The 12,788-nt window shown below is 44.6% G+C and overlaps 1 protein-coding gene across 1 annotated transcript; it reads left to right on the top strand.

Annotated features, from left to right (window-relative positions):
* Nucleotides 1-262: 262 nt before the first annotated feature.
* sgms2a (sphingomyelin synthase 2a) lies at nt 263-11,779 on the top strand. The gene is made up of 6 exons (XM_079998844.1): nt 263-329; nt 5,755-6,216; nt 6,764-6,881; nt 7,244-7,397; nt 8,001-8,167; nt 10,848-11,779. Exons 2-6 carry the CDS (start codon nt 5,768-5,770, stop codon nt 11,031-11,033), a joined length of 1,074 nt encoding a protein of 357 aa, XP_079854970.1. The 5' UTR covers nt 263-329; nt 5,755-5,767; the 3' UTR covers nt 11,034-11,779.
* The last annotated feature ends 1,009 nt before the right edge of the window (nt 11,780-12,788 follow it).

Genomic DNA, 12,788 nt, shown 5'->3' with positions numbered 1-12,788 from the left:
CTGACTGCGGCTGTTAAAAACTGACGCACCTTCTTAAACAGGTTAGTTAGAGACTGATGCCCGGCTGTATTACAGGGTGTGTGTGTGTGTGTGTGTGTGTGTGTCTGTGCGTGCGTGTGTATGTGTGCGTGTGCGTGCGTGTGTCATGTAATGACAGGGGAGCAGCTGGATGGATGAACATCTGGGCTCGGGGAGGAGCAGGAGGACGGTCCACGGCTCCGGCTCCGCGCAGTGCAGCTCCGCCGCCTGGACCGGACGCGGATCAACAGGAGCGACGTCGGGGGATCTGGAAGTCCGGGAGGAGACACCAGGAGGCCGGAGAAAAGCAGGTAGGATGCTCCGAACCGCCGGCTCCCGTTCGCCGGCGGGGACCGCGGAGTAGCCAGGAAGGATTGACTGCGTTTGTCTGTTGGCACGATTCCATCCGACATAGGGTGTTTGAAAGCATAAGAAGTGCACCATAGGAAACATTTCCTCCAGTTCAGTGAAGTGGTGGCAGTGGGTTTTTTTTGGCGTGATAACGTCTCAACAAACCTTATAATAGACACAAAGACATAGAGCACGTAGGCCTCGTTATACATCAGGTTTATGATCAATCTTAAAACTAATTCCAAAGAGGAACCCTATCCGTTTGTGTTGCATGTGGTTCTGTTTTACCGCTTCTAATGGGATAAGTCATATATTTGGTAAGGTTTTAAACTTAATGGGGAAAGCAAACCCGGCACATTCTACAGGTGTCACGTGGAGCCCAGAGCATCCCTCAAAACCCAAATTAAATCATGACATCATCAGCAGAAGCTCCAACGCGACTTACAATTAATTCTTCAGACACCGATGGGCACAGCAATTATGGGTTAAGTGTCTTGCTCAAGGACACTACAGCATGCTACCAGGAGGAGCCTGGGCTTGAACCTGCAACCTTCAGATTACTAGAAGACCTACTCTGCCGCCTAGCCTGCAAGTTCATGTTTTGATGGTGCGTCTTTTATGTTACGTTAATCACAATGTACAGTATTTCCAGCTGCAGGAGCCTGGTTCCCTGGCTACTACTTGGTCGGGGTTTAATTACAGGATCTCTCTCCGACCATATTGCCTCACCCCGTAGCTGAACATGTGTTTACTCTATATTGGGGGCCAACTAGGGTACTCCTCAAAAGTAAACTTGAAAACCTGCTGCGCCACACACAGACGGCCATTCTCCATATCCGCTGCTACTGCTGCTGTCGCTGCTGCTACTGCCCTGTAATATTCCCTCCCCTTCAGCCTCCCATTACAGCCAGCATCCACCCTGCGTGTGGTTTAGGTGGCCCGAGCGGGATCCACCCATCCTGGAGTCACTGTACAAACACAGCAACTTGTTCCACTGGCAGTGATCGTCTTTGTCTATTTTGGTGAACAGATTTTGACGGTCAGTACTTTAAACACCCTCTCTGTTTCTCTGAGGGAGAAAGGGGACTAAGTAAAACAGTCACTCCCTAATACAGCGGTTCCCAACCTTTTCGGACAAGTGGCCCACTTGAACACGTGATGTTCGTACCTCATGAGAAGGCTGATGTTGCGTGGCAGACACCAGATGCTTGATGTCTGGCTTAAGGGACGACAGTCTCAGGCCAAGATCTGGCTCAACATTCGGTTTATTCCTGTATTTCGTCTTCAATGCCACAAGCACCGAAAAGCCAGTCTCCCAGGTACGTCGTCGGAAAAGGAATCACAAATCGCACAGCTCTGTTGGACAGATCGGGATTTGCGTTGTCAGTGCAAATGCAAAAATGAAAAATTCAAGTGGCTTGGACATGTACTGCTGGTGTTCTGTCTCGAGGTGACGGGCGCAGTTTACTTGGCTTCAGAACTTCCTTTGATAAAATCTCGGATCACACCACGCACAGCGGTAATGGTTCGTCTTCCGTGCCTGTCCAAATAAATCCCAATGATAAATATTCAGCGCTATACTTTCTCCGAACCTTTCTTTTTAGTTTGACAGGCGGGACTGTCCCACCTGTCCGATGTCCTGCAGGGACTTGGCTTGTGGATGATGTACCAATGGCTTCTTTCCGTCTCAGTGCCTGATGCTAGCCAACCGTCCATTTTGATTTTCACCTCAAGTTCAAAAATGTACAGGTGGTCCGGCTTGGACGTAGTACGCCCTAACATAAGTTCCTATCTGTCAGTGATAATGCATTTTTGAAGGTTTTAAAGAAAAATACCATGAATGATTTTTTTTTTTTTACATTTAAAAACGTTTTTGAAATAAGGAATTTTGTATTTATATTTTCAATTAAATCTGTGTGTTTTGCCCATGATTTGGCGGCCCACTTACAATACCCATAGGCCCATAGGTTGGGAATCGCTGCTAGTTTTCATACAAGCGCCAACAGGCGTATGTAGACGACAACAACTACATCATTCTATTACAATTCAACATTTCTTTACTCATTTATTACACTTTTTCTGTGTTTGTGTCGGGGGCGTGGGTCGTGGATGTGTGTGTGAATGGAGAGCAAGGGAGAGACAGAGTTGTAATTATCATCAACAAGCAGAATTGCAAGAATTAGTCCAATTACGTAGATTGCCATTTGCCTCCTAAATGACCCCTGTAGGGCCACGGTCTATCATGCCACTTTCATCTGATCCAGTTTGGTTTTCTTAGGGTATGTTTGCGTACTCGCTTCTGTCCTCCCCAGCGATCTTTGCGAAAGAAAGAAAAAAAAAAAAAAAAGGTAAATATTGTTGATTAATAAAACTAAATAGAGCCTTGCTGCCTTGGCATTTCATGATGACATTCATACTACAATGGGCAAATCTACTACAACACATACCAAACACCCCTCACTCTACTTTCAAGCACTTATTGCCCCCAAAGACTATCAGTGTCCATTCTGAACAAATAAGTTGTCATTTGGGCGCAGCTTACTATCTTTGCTTAAAGCCCATAATTATTTTGACAAGCAGAGGGAAGTATCTTTTAAAATGCTAATTATTTCATTATAGTAAGATATGGGATTATTCCAAGATAGCAAATTCATCAGTAATCCAGAATGAGAGTTTGTGTGTGTATATATGTGACTTCCTGGTAACATGGTGTGGTGATACCAGAATATGACAGCACTGAGAAGTCGTGTAGAATTATGTGGGAAAGTTATTTTTGAGCGGAAAAGGAAAATAAAATTTGGGTTCTGTGCCCCCACCCTTCCAGTCTCAAACTTGCTCCTGCACCCAGTTGCTCTCCGTGCTGGGTGACGGAGAGATGCGAGAAGGCAGAGAGAGAGGTGACTAGAAATTAAAGCACGGGTATATTCTCAATTGTCAAGTCATGCCGATTTTATTATCATCCCTATGACTCCGATTTTTATGTTTTTGCTTTTTTCAGAAAATTATTGTTCTCCGATGACGTACCTAACCTGGCTGAGTTACTCAGATTTACTCCATCCACAAAAAAGACCTGCAACGACCGCTTTTTCATACTATTACAAAGTAGACATGAATTCCATTAATGATAAATATTTATGTATTAAATACGCCAATGGCGATTACAGCGTTCCCCTTCTCTGTGGTGTCAACAGTCTCACTCGCGATGTTTTTAAGCAAAATACCAGAAAACGGTCTGGTGCAATCTCATCGCCCTGCTGCTTACATATGAACCATAGATATTTATATTTAACCCTCCCTTTTCATCATGGCTCCAAGCTAGATGAAAATGAGTGGCCGGCAACAGTACAGTGTCATTAAGGCACCAAAAATTGCTTCGAAGTCCCGGTTCCCCCCCCCCAGTGTAAAACATAGCCTTCATGGCAACTGGGTGGCTCCTCTGGAAATAGCACTGGGAGCGTGGAGCTGGCCAAGTCATTCATTACTGTCTGTGACCATGTGGAAGAGCTTCTGCTGCCAGTTTTCCATCACCACTCATCCCTGTGGAGCCCTGGGTGCACGAGCGGGTGGGAAACACAGCGGGGAGAGGAGGAGGAGGCTCAGATGTTGGGGAAAACTGGTCTCATGGACAAACTCTGTCAACCTCCTAGTTCATACTATAGGTAAATACTGGAGAGAAAAAAAACCCTGCATACGCTCTGTGTCCGGTGTGACTGTAGCGCTCACACAATGAAGAGAACCTCGATGACATAGAATTAAAAAAAAAATATTTGGTATAAATTTGGTATTTGAAAGTAAGTTGCTAAATTTCCTTGAAAGTCAAGGAAAGGAGTCAAAAACTATGCATGCTCTTATTTAACAAAAAAAATCTGATCACACATGCAGATCCAGAATTCTACATCATTTTCTCTCTGCCAGCAGCAACAAAGTGGCTTGGCTGTCATTGACAATGGATTTAGAGCATAAAACCATATAACATACAAACACGAAATAGAACTGACAACAAAGTTTAAGAGGCAGGAGAAACATCATCTATGCATTATCTGACATCTGGTTATCTTGCATGTCGTGCCTCTCCGGGTTATTATTATTAATATTCATCAAAGGATTCCAAACTTTATCAAGGCTCTCTGTTCCTGGGCTCGTATCGGTTACATATTAGAATGGAGCAGTCAGATGTTATTCCACAACAAGCATTTCTCCTGTGTAACATTCTCTCCCCAGGAAAAAAAAACAAAACAAAAAAAAAGATTCACAGGAAATTGATACTTTCGGCGGTCTACCTCGCATTAAGATGCACTCTCACTTTTTCTATCCAATCCCTGCCCTTCCTCTAATGCCATGTTGGTTTCTAAGAAAACATGCAATTCTATATCTATCCCAAATGGCATTTATTATGATAGACCGTGGGGCCAATATGATGCCCTAAAACCCATTAACGGAGCTATTACATGGACTCGAAACCTTTTATTGCTGTCGGGCTCCCTCGTCATTAAACGGAGAAAAGGTTCAACAAGAAAAGCAAAGTATTCAAAGTATTTGGACGTTGTTCTCTGCCAATCCGTTCCTTGCCTGACGTAAGCTTGCCCCAAAGCCGACTCGTTCAATTATAAAGGCTATACCTTATAATACATACGGTAAAGGCAGACAGAACCCCTCAAAAGTGCACAAAATACAGCGCCACTCAGATTCCCCAGGGGGGACATTCAAGTGATTCTTCTTCTTTTTTTGATGCCGGCACACAGTCATGTACAAGAGCCACAGATCAGGGATGAAATCGTAATGGAGGGCACGCTTCCAGCTCTCAGTGTCCTGCGAATGACAGCACGGCACAATGCCACAAGAAACGTTGGAGAAACTGCTTTGAATAGCAATACCGAGTCCAAAAAATAAACATTTATTGCACGACACACACACTGATATAGGACAAAATAAATCGGAGGACTCCTTCATGAATCTCATCGAAAACTCCTCCTCCTCCTCCTCCTCCTCCTCCTCCTCCGCTGGTTTTCACAGGAGATAGCGAGGTGGAAAACAAAGTCTTTGGACGTGAGACACTGTCCGTCTTTTCAAAGTCCTGCAGCGTGTCCCTGTCATCTGCTTCGAACACAAAGTCGAATCAGATTTTTAATTGCCCTGAGCATTAAAAAACAGAAAATAACGTAACTAACTAAGGAACGACTCAAAGCCCCGACAAATGTTGATTCTAGTTTGACGAAGCTCCTGCAGAAAGTGGTTCAACTCCCATTCGAACGTACAGTCAACTTTTCCCCTGGACTTGATCCACTACATCAAATAAGAGCAAATAAAAGACTAAAGGATGGATTCCACAGGGGCAGAAGGTTATTTCACATTTACAATCTTTAACCCGGCTCTTTCCCTCCGCAGCGAGCGCGGACCGATGGCGTTGCAGGAGTTCCTGGGCGAGCGAGACGCCGCCACCGACGACCTCAACCCGGGGGCGGAGGCCGAGGCTCAGCCCAGCAATGGCAAGGCCTGCCCCGTCCACACCCCCGGCACGGATGACGGCAAGCGGGGGATCCGCAAAGCCATGGGGCGGCACCGGGACTATGTCAAGATCTCCGTGCCCGAGGCCAAGGCCAACCGCCTGCCCGCCGAATGGTGGAAGACTATTCTGGCGTTTTTTTATGCCGTCTTTAACCTGGTTCTCACGACGGTGATGATCACGGTGGTCCACGAAAGGGTCCCGTCCAAGGAGAGCAGCCCGCCGCTCCCCGACAAGTTTTTCGACTACATCGATCGAGTGAAATGGGCCTTTACTGTGACAGAGGTCAACGGGATGGTCCTGGTCACCATATGGACCATCCAGCTCTTCTTCTTCAGATACAAGTAAGAATCTGCAAGAAGGTTGTAGGGGGGGGGGGGGGGGGGGGGAAAGCAAGATGTTTTCATCAACTGTGTTTTAGGGTACGAAGTGCCGTCTTCAGATCATGAAAAGTTCTGATAAAGGTAGTAAATATATCTAGCAAATGTTAAAGCCTTAATTTGCAATGGGATATTAGGGTTGTTGCCAATCCCTTTGGACTATACAAATGAATTCTGCTATATTTGCTAAAGGTCAAAATTGGTCCTTATTTTGGCAATAAAACAGTTAAACTGTTTTCTTTTTTTTTTAAGGAATTTACTGATGCCTGCAGATATCGTGGTATAAGAATTGGGTTGTATACAATGCTCAACGTTACATAAGATATCTAAGTTATGTAATGCCGTCTAATTACGAGCATTTCACTGCCTGTTTGAGTGCTGCTGCAGCTCATTTTCCCTAAAAGGTTTTCTCGTAGATGTTTACGACTCCGTGCACAGAGAACAGGAAAATCCTCCGGAGCAACCCCCGCCCCCAAGTCCAACGTGCCCCCCAACCTTGTTCTTTTCGCAGGTCGATAGCGAGCCGGCGGTTCTTCTTCCTGATCGGGACGCTGTACCTGTACCGCTGCGTCACCATGTACATCACCACGCTCCCCGTGCCCGGCATGCACATGACCTGCGCCCCCAAGGTAGCGATCGCTCCGCCGTCCGCCACGCTGGCCTCAGCTGGGAGCGCTCGGCCGCGTGCACCTTCCGCACAGCTAGATTGATGTCGGCGAACAAAAAAAAACCCCAAAAATGTGACAAAAAAATAATAATAACATTGGCTTCCGCTGCCAGAGGAATCCGGTAACATCGATGAGCTCGGTGGAAAATATGTGCCCCCGGCGGAAAAGGAACCTCGCTGCTGAATCGTCGTTTCGTCCAATTCTCAGATGACGCATGCAACGCTTATCCAAACGGAACGCATTACCTTCTCTCACAGTTCGAGCGCATCTTCCCCCTCTCTCTGTAAGCACCATTTATTGTGCTTTCGTCTTTTTTTTCCCAGCTCCATGGAGACTCGGAGGCGAAGCTGCAGCGCATCCTGCAGCTGATCTCCGGCGGAGGCCTGTCCATCACCGGCTCTCACCTCATGTGCGGGGACTTTCTGTACAGCGGTCACACCGTCATGCTCACCCTCACCTACCTGTTCATCAAGGAGTGTAAGGAGGAGCTCGTTTCATCCTTATTTGACCAGTGTTTATTCTATTAAATGGCAAGCATTATGTTTTAGGCACACTGGTTGTATATATAATCAGGGAATTACACCCTGTGCAGCTTTGAAATATATATTTTATAATATTTGAATATGCAGCTTTGAAGGTGCACATTGTTCATTGTAAAAATCTAATTAATTTATTCGATACCCACAGAAGTCTTGCTCTGTCAACAAAAACAAACAATCATATTATTGTTTACCACAATCTTTTTTGCATATTCACATATATGTGCAGTATATGACGCACAAGTAATACAACAAAACAAACACATATGCAAGAGCAACCTAAGAGAATAATACAAAAAAGCATATTGTTTATTTTAATGCTTTTTGTGTATTATTATTTTAATTATCGTATTTATAAGAAATTTATTCATTTTTGCAATGGTGTATCAACAAATAAAATAGACTACTTAATCCGACCGACCACCCCCAGCAGAATGTAGTTGACCAGCCCTGAACTAAACGATTCCTGTTGTTCACAATCTCACAGCGACAACCAAGCATCACAGTCGCATTAAAAACATCCGTCCTTCCCACCGTCCAGACTCCCCTCGGTCGTTCTGGTGGTACCACCTGATGTGCTGGCTGCTGAGCGCCGTGGGCGTGGTCTGCATCCTGGTGGCCCACGAGCACTACAGCGTGGACGTGGTGGTCGCGTACTTCATCACCTCCCGCCTCTTCTGGTGGTACCACACCATGGCAAACCTGCAGGTCAGAGCACCAGGCGTGTGCGTGTGCGTGTGTGTGTGTGTGTGTGTGTGTGTGTGTGTGTGTGTGTGTGTGTGTGTGTGTGTGTGTTGGGTGGGGTTGGTTGGTGGTGATTGAGTTAGAGAGAGAGAGAGAGAGAGAGAGAGAGAGAGAGAGAGAGAGAAAAGAAAATTAGAGAGCACAGTTGTACCACAGGCAAAGGCCAAGGCTCCTCTCAACATAACTTTGAAATAGAATTTAAATTTACAGTCAGTGAACACACTTTAACATCTTTATGACTACATAGTTCCCACTCGAAAAAGGACCATGTTAGGGAGTAACAATAAACTATGAAAATTTGTCCCATTTCCTGTTTCAAGTAAACACTTGAGTTGTCATCTACCACTCACTGTGCACTTTATTATGAACACCTGTACACCTGCTTATTCATGCAATTATCCAATCATCTAATCGTGTGGCAGGAGTGCAATGCATAAAATCATGCAGACACAGGTCAGCGGCTTGAGTTAATAGGCGTGTTCCCACTAAACAGTCCTGGGGACTCCCTGAGGTGAGCCAGGAACTGGGGAGGTCCCACGAGAACTAAATACCTTCAGGGGCTTCTTAACCGCACAGCCCCTGCAAGGCTCCTCTCGTGCTGGTTAGTCCCTGGCCTGGAGAGGGAGCTTAAAAAAGTCCCTCAAAACAGAGTTCTAAGAACTACGCACGTTCCTAGTTTCTGCAGCGACAGACACAGAAAAGGTACAGTTCCTCCAAAGGTTCTTAGAACTATGGAAATGTTCCTGCGGCGCCAAAACGCTACATGTTCACATCAACCATCAGAATGAGAAGAATGTGATCTCAGTTTTTTTCGACCGTAGCACGATTGTTGGTGCCAGACGGGCTGGTTTGAGTATTTCTGTCACTGCTGATTTCCTGGAATTATTATGCACTCTACAGAGTTTACTCAGAATGCAGGGAAAAACAAAAAACATCCAGTGAGTGGCAGTTCTGTGGACGGAAACGCCTTGTTGAGGAGAGGGGTCAACGGAGAATGGCCAGACTGGTTGGAGCTGACAGAAAGGCGGTCACTCAGGTCACTCAGATAACCACTCTGTACAATTGTGGCGAGCAGATAAACATCTCAGAATGCACAACACGTGGAACCTTGAGGCGGATGGGCTACAACAGCAGAAGACCACGTCGGCTTCCGCTTCTGTCGGCCAACAACAGAAAGCTGAGGCTGCAGCGGGCACAGGCTCAGCAAAAGTGGACAGTTGAAAACTGGAAAACGTAGCCTCGTCTGATGAATCTCCATTTGTGCTGTGACACGGATGGTACTGTAGGGTCAGAATTTGCCACCAAAACCATGAATCCATGAACCCAACTTGCCTTGTGTCAAGAGTCCAGGCTGATGGTGGTAGTTTGTTGGAGTTGGGAATTTTTTCTTGGCACACTTTGCGCCTGTTAATACCAACCAATCATCGCTTGAATGCCACAGCCTATTTGAGTGTTGTTGCCGACCATGTGCATCCCTTCATGGCCGCAACTAACTCATCTTCTAACGGTTACTTCCAGCATGATAATGCACCTTGTCACAAAGCAAAAGTCGCGTCAAACTGGTTTCATGAACATGACATTGAGCTCAATGTTCTTCGGTGCCTTCCCAGTCACTGGATCTGAATCCAATCGAACACCTTTGGGATGTGATAGAACCAGAGATTCACAGCATGAATGTGCAGCTGACAAATATGCAGGAATTGCGTGATGCAATCATGTCAACATGGACCAGAATCTCATGCCAAGAAGTATTGAGGCTGTTTTGAGAGAAAAGGAAGGCCCTACTCGGTATCAGTAGAGTGCTCCTATTAAAGTGCTCAGTGAGTCTATTTATAGCGAGTACTAAATATTACAACTCCGTGTGAGAGGTCCCCCTGCTGGTCACATTGCTGCATGTCACCCAAGTTAGTGTGGTTGAAATGAGAATTTGATACCGGACCCTTTATAGATTTTTTTGTTCTATTGAATTCTTGTGATTATTAAAGGTCTGATTGATATGGATTGAACTATTTTTAGCAACTGGCAACTAAATTACCTTGCCTGAAATTATATTAGGTCATATGTCGATATTGGGGCGTACTGTACATTTTGAGTCTTTTTTATTTTTATGTTTATGTTGTCACAAACTCAGTGTTACTGTACTGTTATTTTTTTAGGTTTATTGTTCATTTTTAGGTTAATTTTTTTATAGTTTTTATTATAAGTTTGCCAAACTTTTTTTTTTTTATTGTTAATGGTTGGTTAATGGTATGGTTTACCCTTTTATTTTATTTTGTATTGGTCCATTAGATTTTATTTTTTATTGTTTATTAAAAATGTTACTACTTTACTAATAGTTTTACTCATACTATTTTTACTACTACTGCATATTGCCATTATTTATTCTATTACTTTATTATTATGATTGCCTATCAGTTTTGTGAGCTGCAGTGACACAGCAATGAGGATGCGTAAATGATCTATCATCTGTCTGTCTGTCTGTCTGTCTGTCTGTCTGTCTGTCTAGATATTTAAAATGTACAAACATACGTATAACCTACTTTAGACACTGCATATATCTCATACACAAATAATTACATGAACCGTATACTGTATTTAACACGAGGGTGGTTGTCCTGTCGTCTCGTGTTCTATGTCCTAACAGGTCATCAAATGCTCACCCAACAACTACCTGACCAACACCTGGTGGAACCCCGTGTTCAACTTCCTGGAGAGGAACGTGCAGACGTCGCTGCCCTGCTCGTACAGCTGGCCCATCACCTGGCCGCCCGCCTGCCTGAAGAACCCCTGCAAGAAGTACTCCAAGGTGCAGAGCACGCGGGAGGAGTGAGCGCCGCCGGTGGGGGGGCAAAAAGGGCATTTACCACCGGTGTCACTCCAACCTCCAGCGGATCCTTCATTTCAAAGCAGCATTCAAGGTCTACTTGGACGAGTAGATTTCGGTACCAAATGTGTAGATCCAGGTCGATTTCATAACACAAAAGAGCTTTTTCAGAAGTCTGACGCGGGGTTCAGAGCGGGTGAGTCTGAGATGAGTTCAGGGTCAAGGTCTTTATTTCTACGTCACCACTCTTATTTATTTATTGCCTTATTTAGTCGCCAGTGTTGTTAATTTATAATTCTGTCCGATCGGAGCGGGTGTAAGAACGGTTTTGCTTGGTAATTGATTTTCAGGTACGTTACAGTATTATGTATATTGGCGAGAGAGAGCTAAGCACCACGTTGACGGTCGTTGACGTGGCTTCTCCAGCCTTCCTACTACGTGCAGACCAGAGAGCATGTAAAGCTCGAAACACTTTACTGATCCCGTCGGAGGGAAATTCGGAAATATGTGCTTTCGACGTACAAGAAACGCTCTATCGTCACGGAGAGCGGAGGCGAGGAGAACCCGGATTGGTTCACAGTGTTTGCACTCTCTCAGCGCTGGTCGAGGGGCTTTTTACCTCGGTGTCGTGTCAGTGTCCTCAAACCAGAAGTTGCCTTAGAAAACTTGTTTCAAATGCTTTATTATTTGGATTCTAATTGTTTTCCTATCGGTTTTTGTATTCGTTTTAGTAACCCCAAGTGTGCATATAGTTGAACTTTTAAGATTGTAAGACTATATTAAAATGTAGCCCGATTAAAGTTTCATTGTTTCCTCTTGCGTGTTTTTTAATCATCGTTCTTATTGATCGTGGCGATCATTATTGCTTCTCAACCTTTTTTGCTTTTAAGTTCGCACGCTGATGCTATCGCTGGAATAATTGATAAAAGAGAAATATCTCTTCATAAATACAAATATCATTTCCACAATCAACGGAACTGGGATGGATTTGACGAGCAAGGAGTGCATTTACATCGGAGGCCTTGAAGGTGTATGAGCTGCCAAATGAACTCCAATCAAAATTACTGTTGTTTTTTTTTAATGTTTTTTTTTTTTTAGGGCAACTCACTCATTCAATTATTCACTAATTTATTCAAGTTTCGTGAAACGGAGAGATTCATCGATGACCGCGATGAGCCTTATTGATTCGATCTTTCGGGTAAGCTCCGGACAAAACAGCAGCTTGGGGCGTTGGCGTAAAAGTTGAAGCTCAACATTCAAATAAACAAGGGAAAGTTTTTCATCCAAGAAAGCAATGACGCTTTGATGGCCTGTAGCGCAACTCAGGACGCCTCCTCAACCTTGAACAGGGGAACGCAGGTAAAGAAGATGGAGGGAAGGATGGATGGAAAATAAGCAAATGTCCATGTGGTTGTAAATGTCCGTCCCTGACATGGCGTGATGGGCGTCGTAAATGATCATAACCTTCACAATTTGTACTCTCACAGGTTGATTAAACCGCAAAATCCCACGTGATATCTCAAAGTCACTATTATGAATGTATGGAGTGGTGCAGGGAAGAGGTGTTTCTGTAACCAACCTGGAAGTCAACATCAACCTGGTTCCCTCCACCAAAAGCCAACGGGATTTTTTTCTCGTTGGATTTTGGAGTATTGCAGAAAATAAGCTCTGCGGGAAACAAAAGTTTCTGTTACTTACATGTTTTGTCCAGAAAGACGACCTCCACAAATGAACACCACTTTTATGATTTTTTTGACAACA

This window comes from Zeus faber, assembly GCF_960531495.2.
Source record: "Zeus faber genome assembly, chromosome: 4".
Lineage (NCBI taxonomy): Eukaryota > Metazoa > Chordata > Actinopteri > Zeiformes > Zeidae > Zeus > Zeus faber.
Note: the sequence above shows the minus strand (reverse complement) of the source record. Positions and strands in the feature narration are given on the sequence as shown.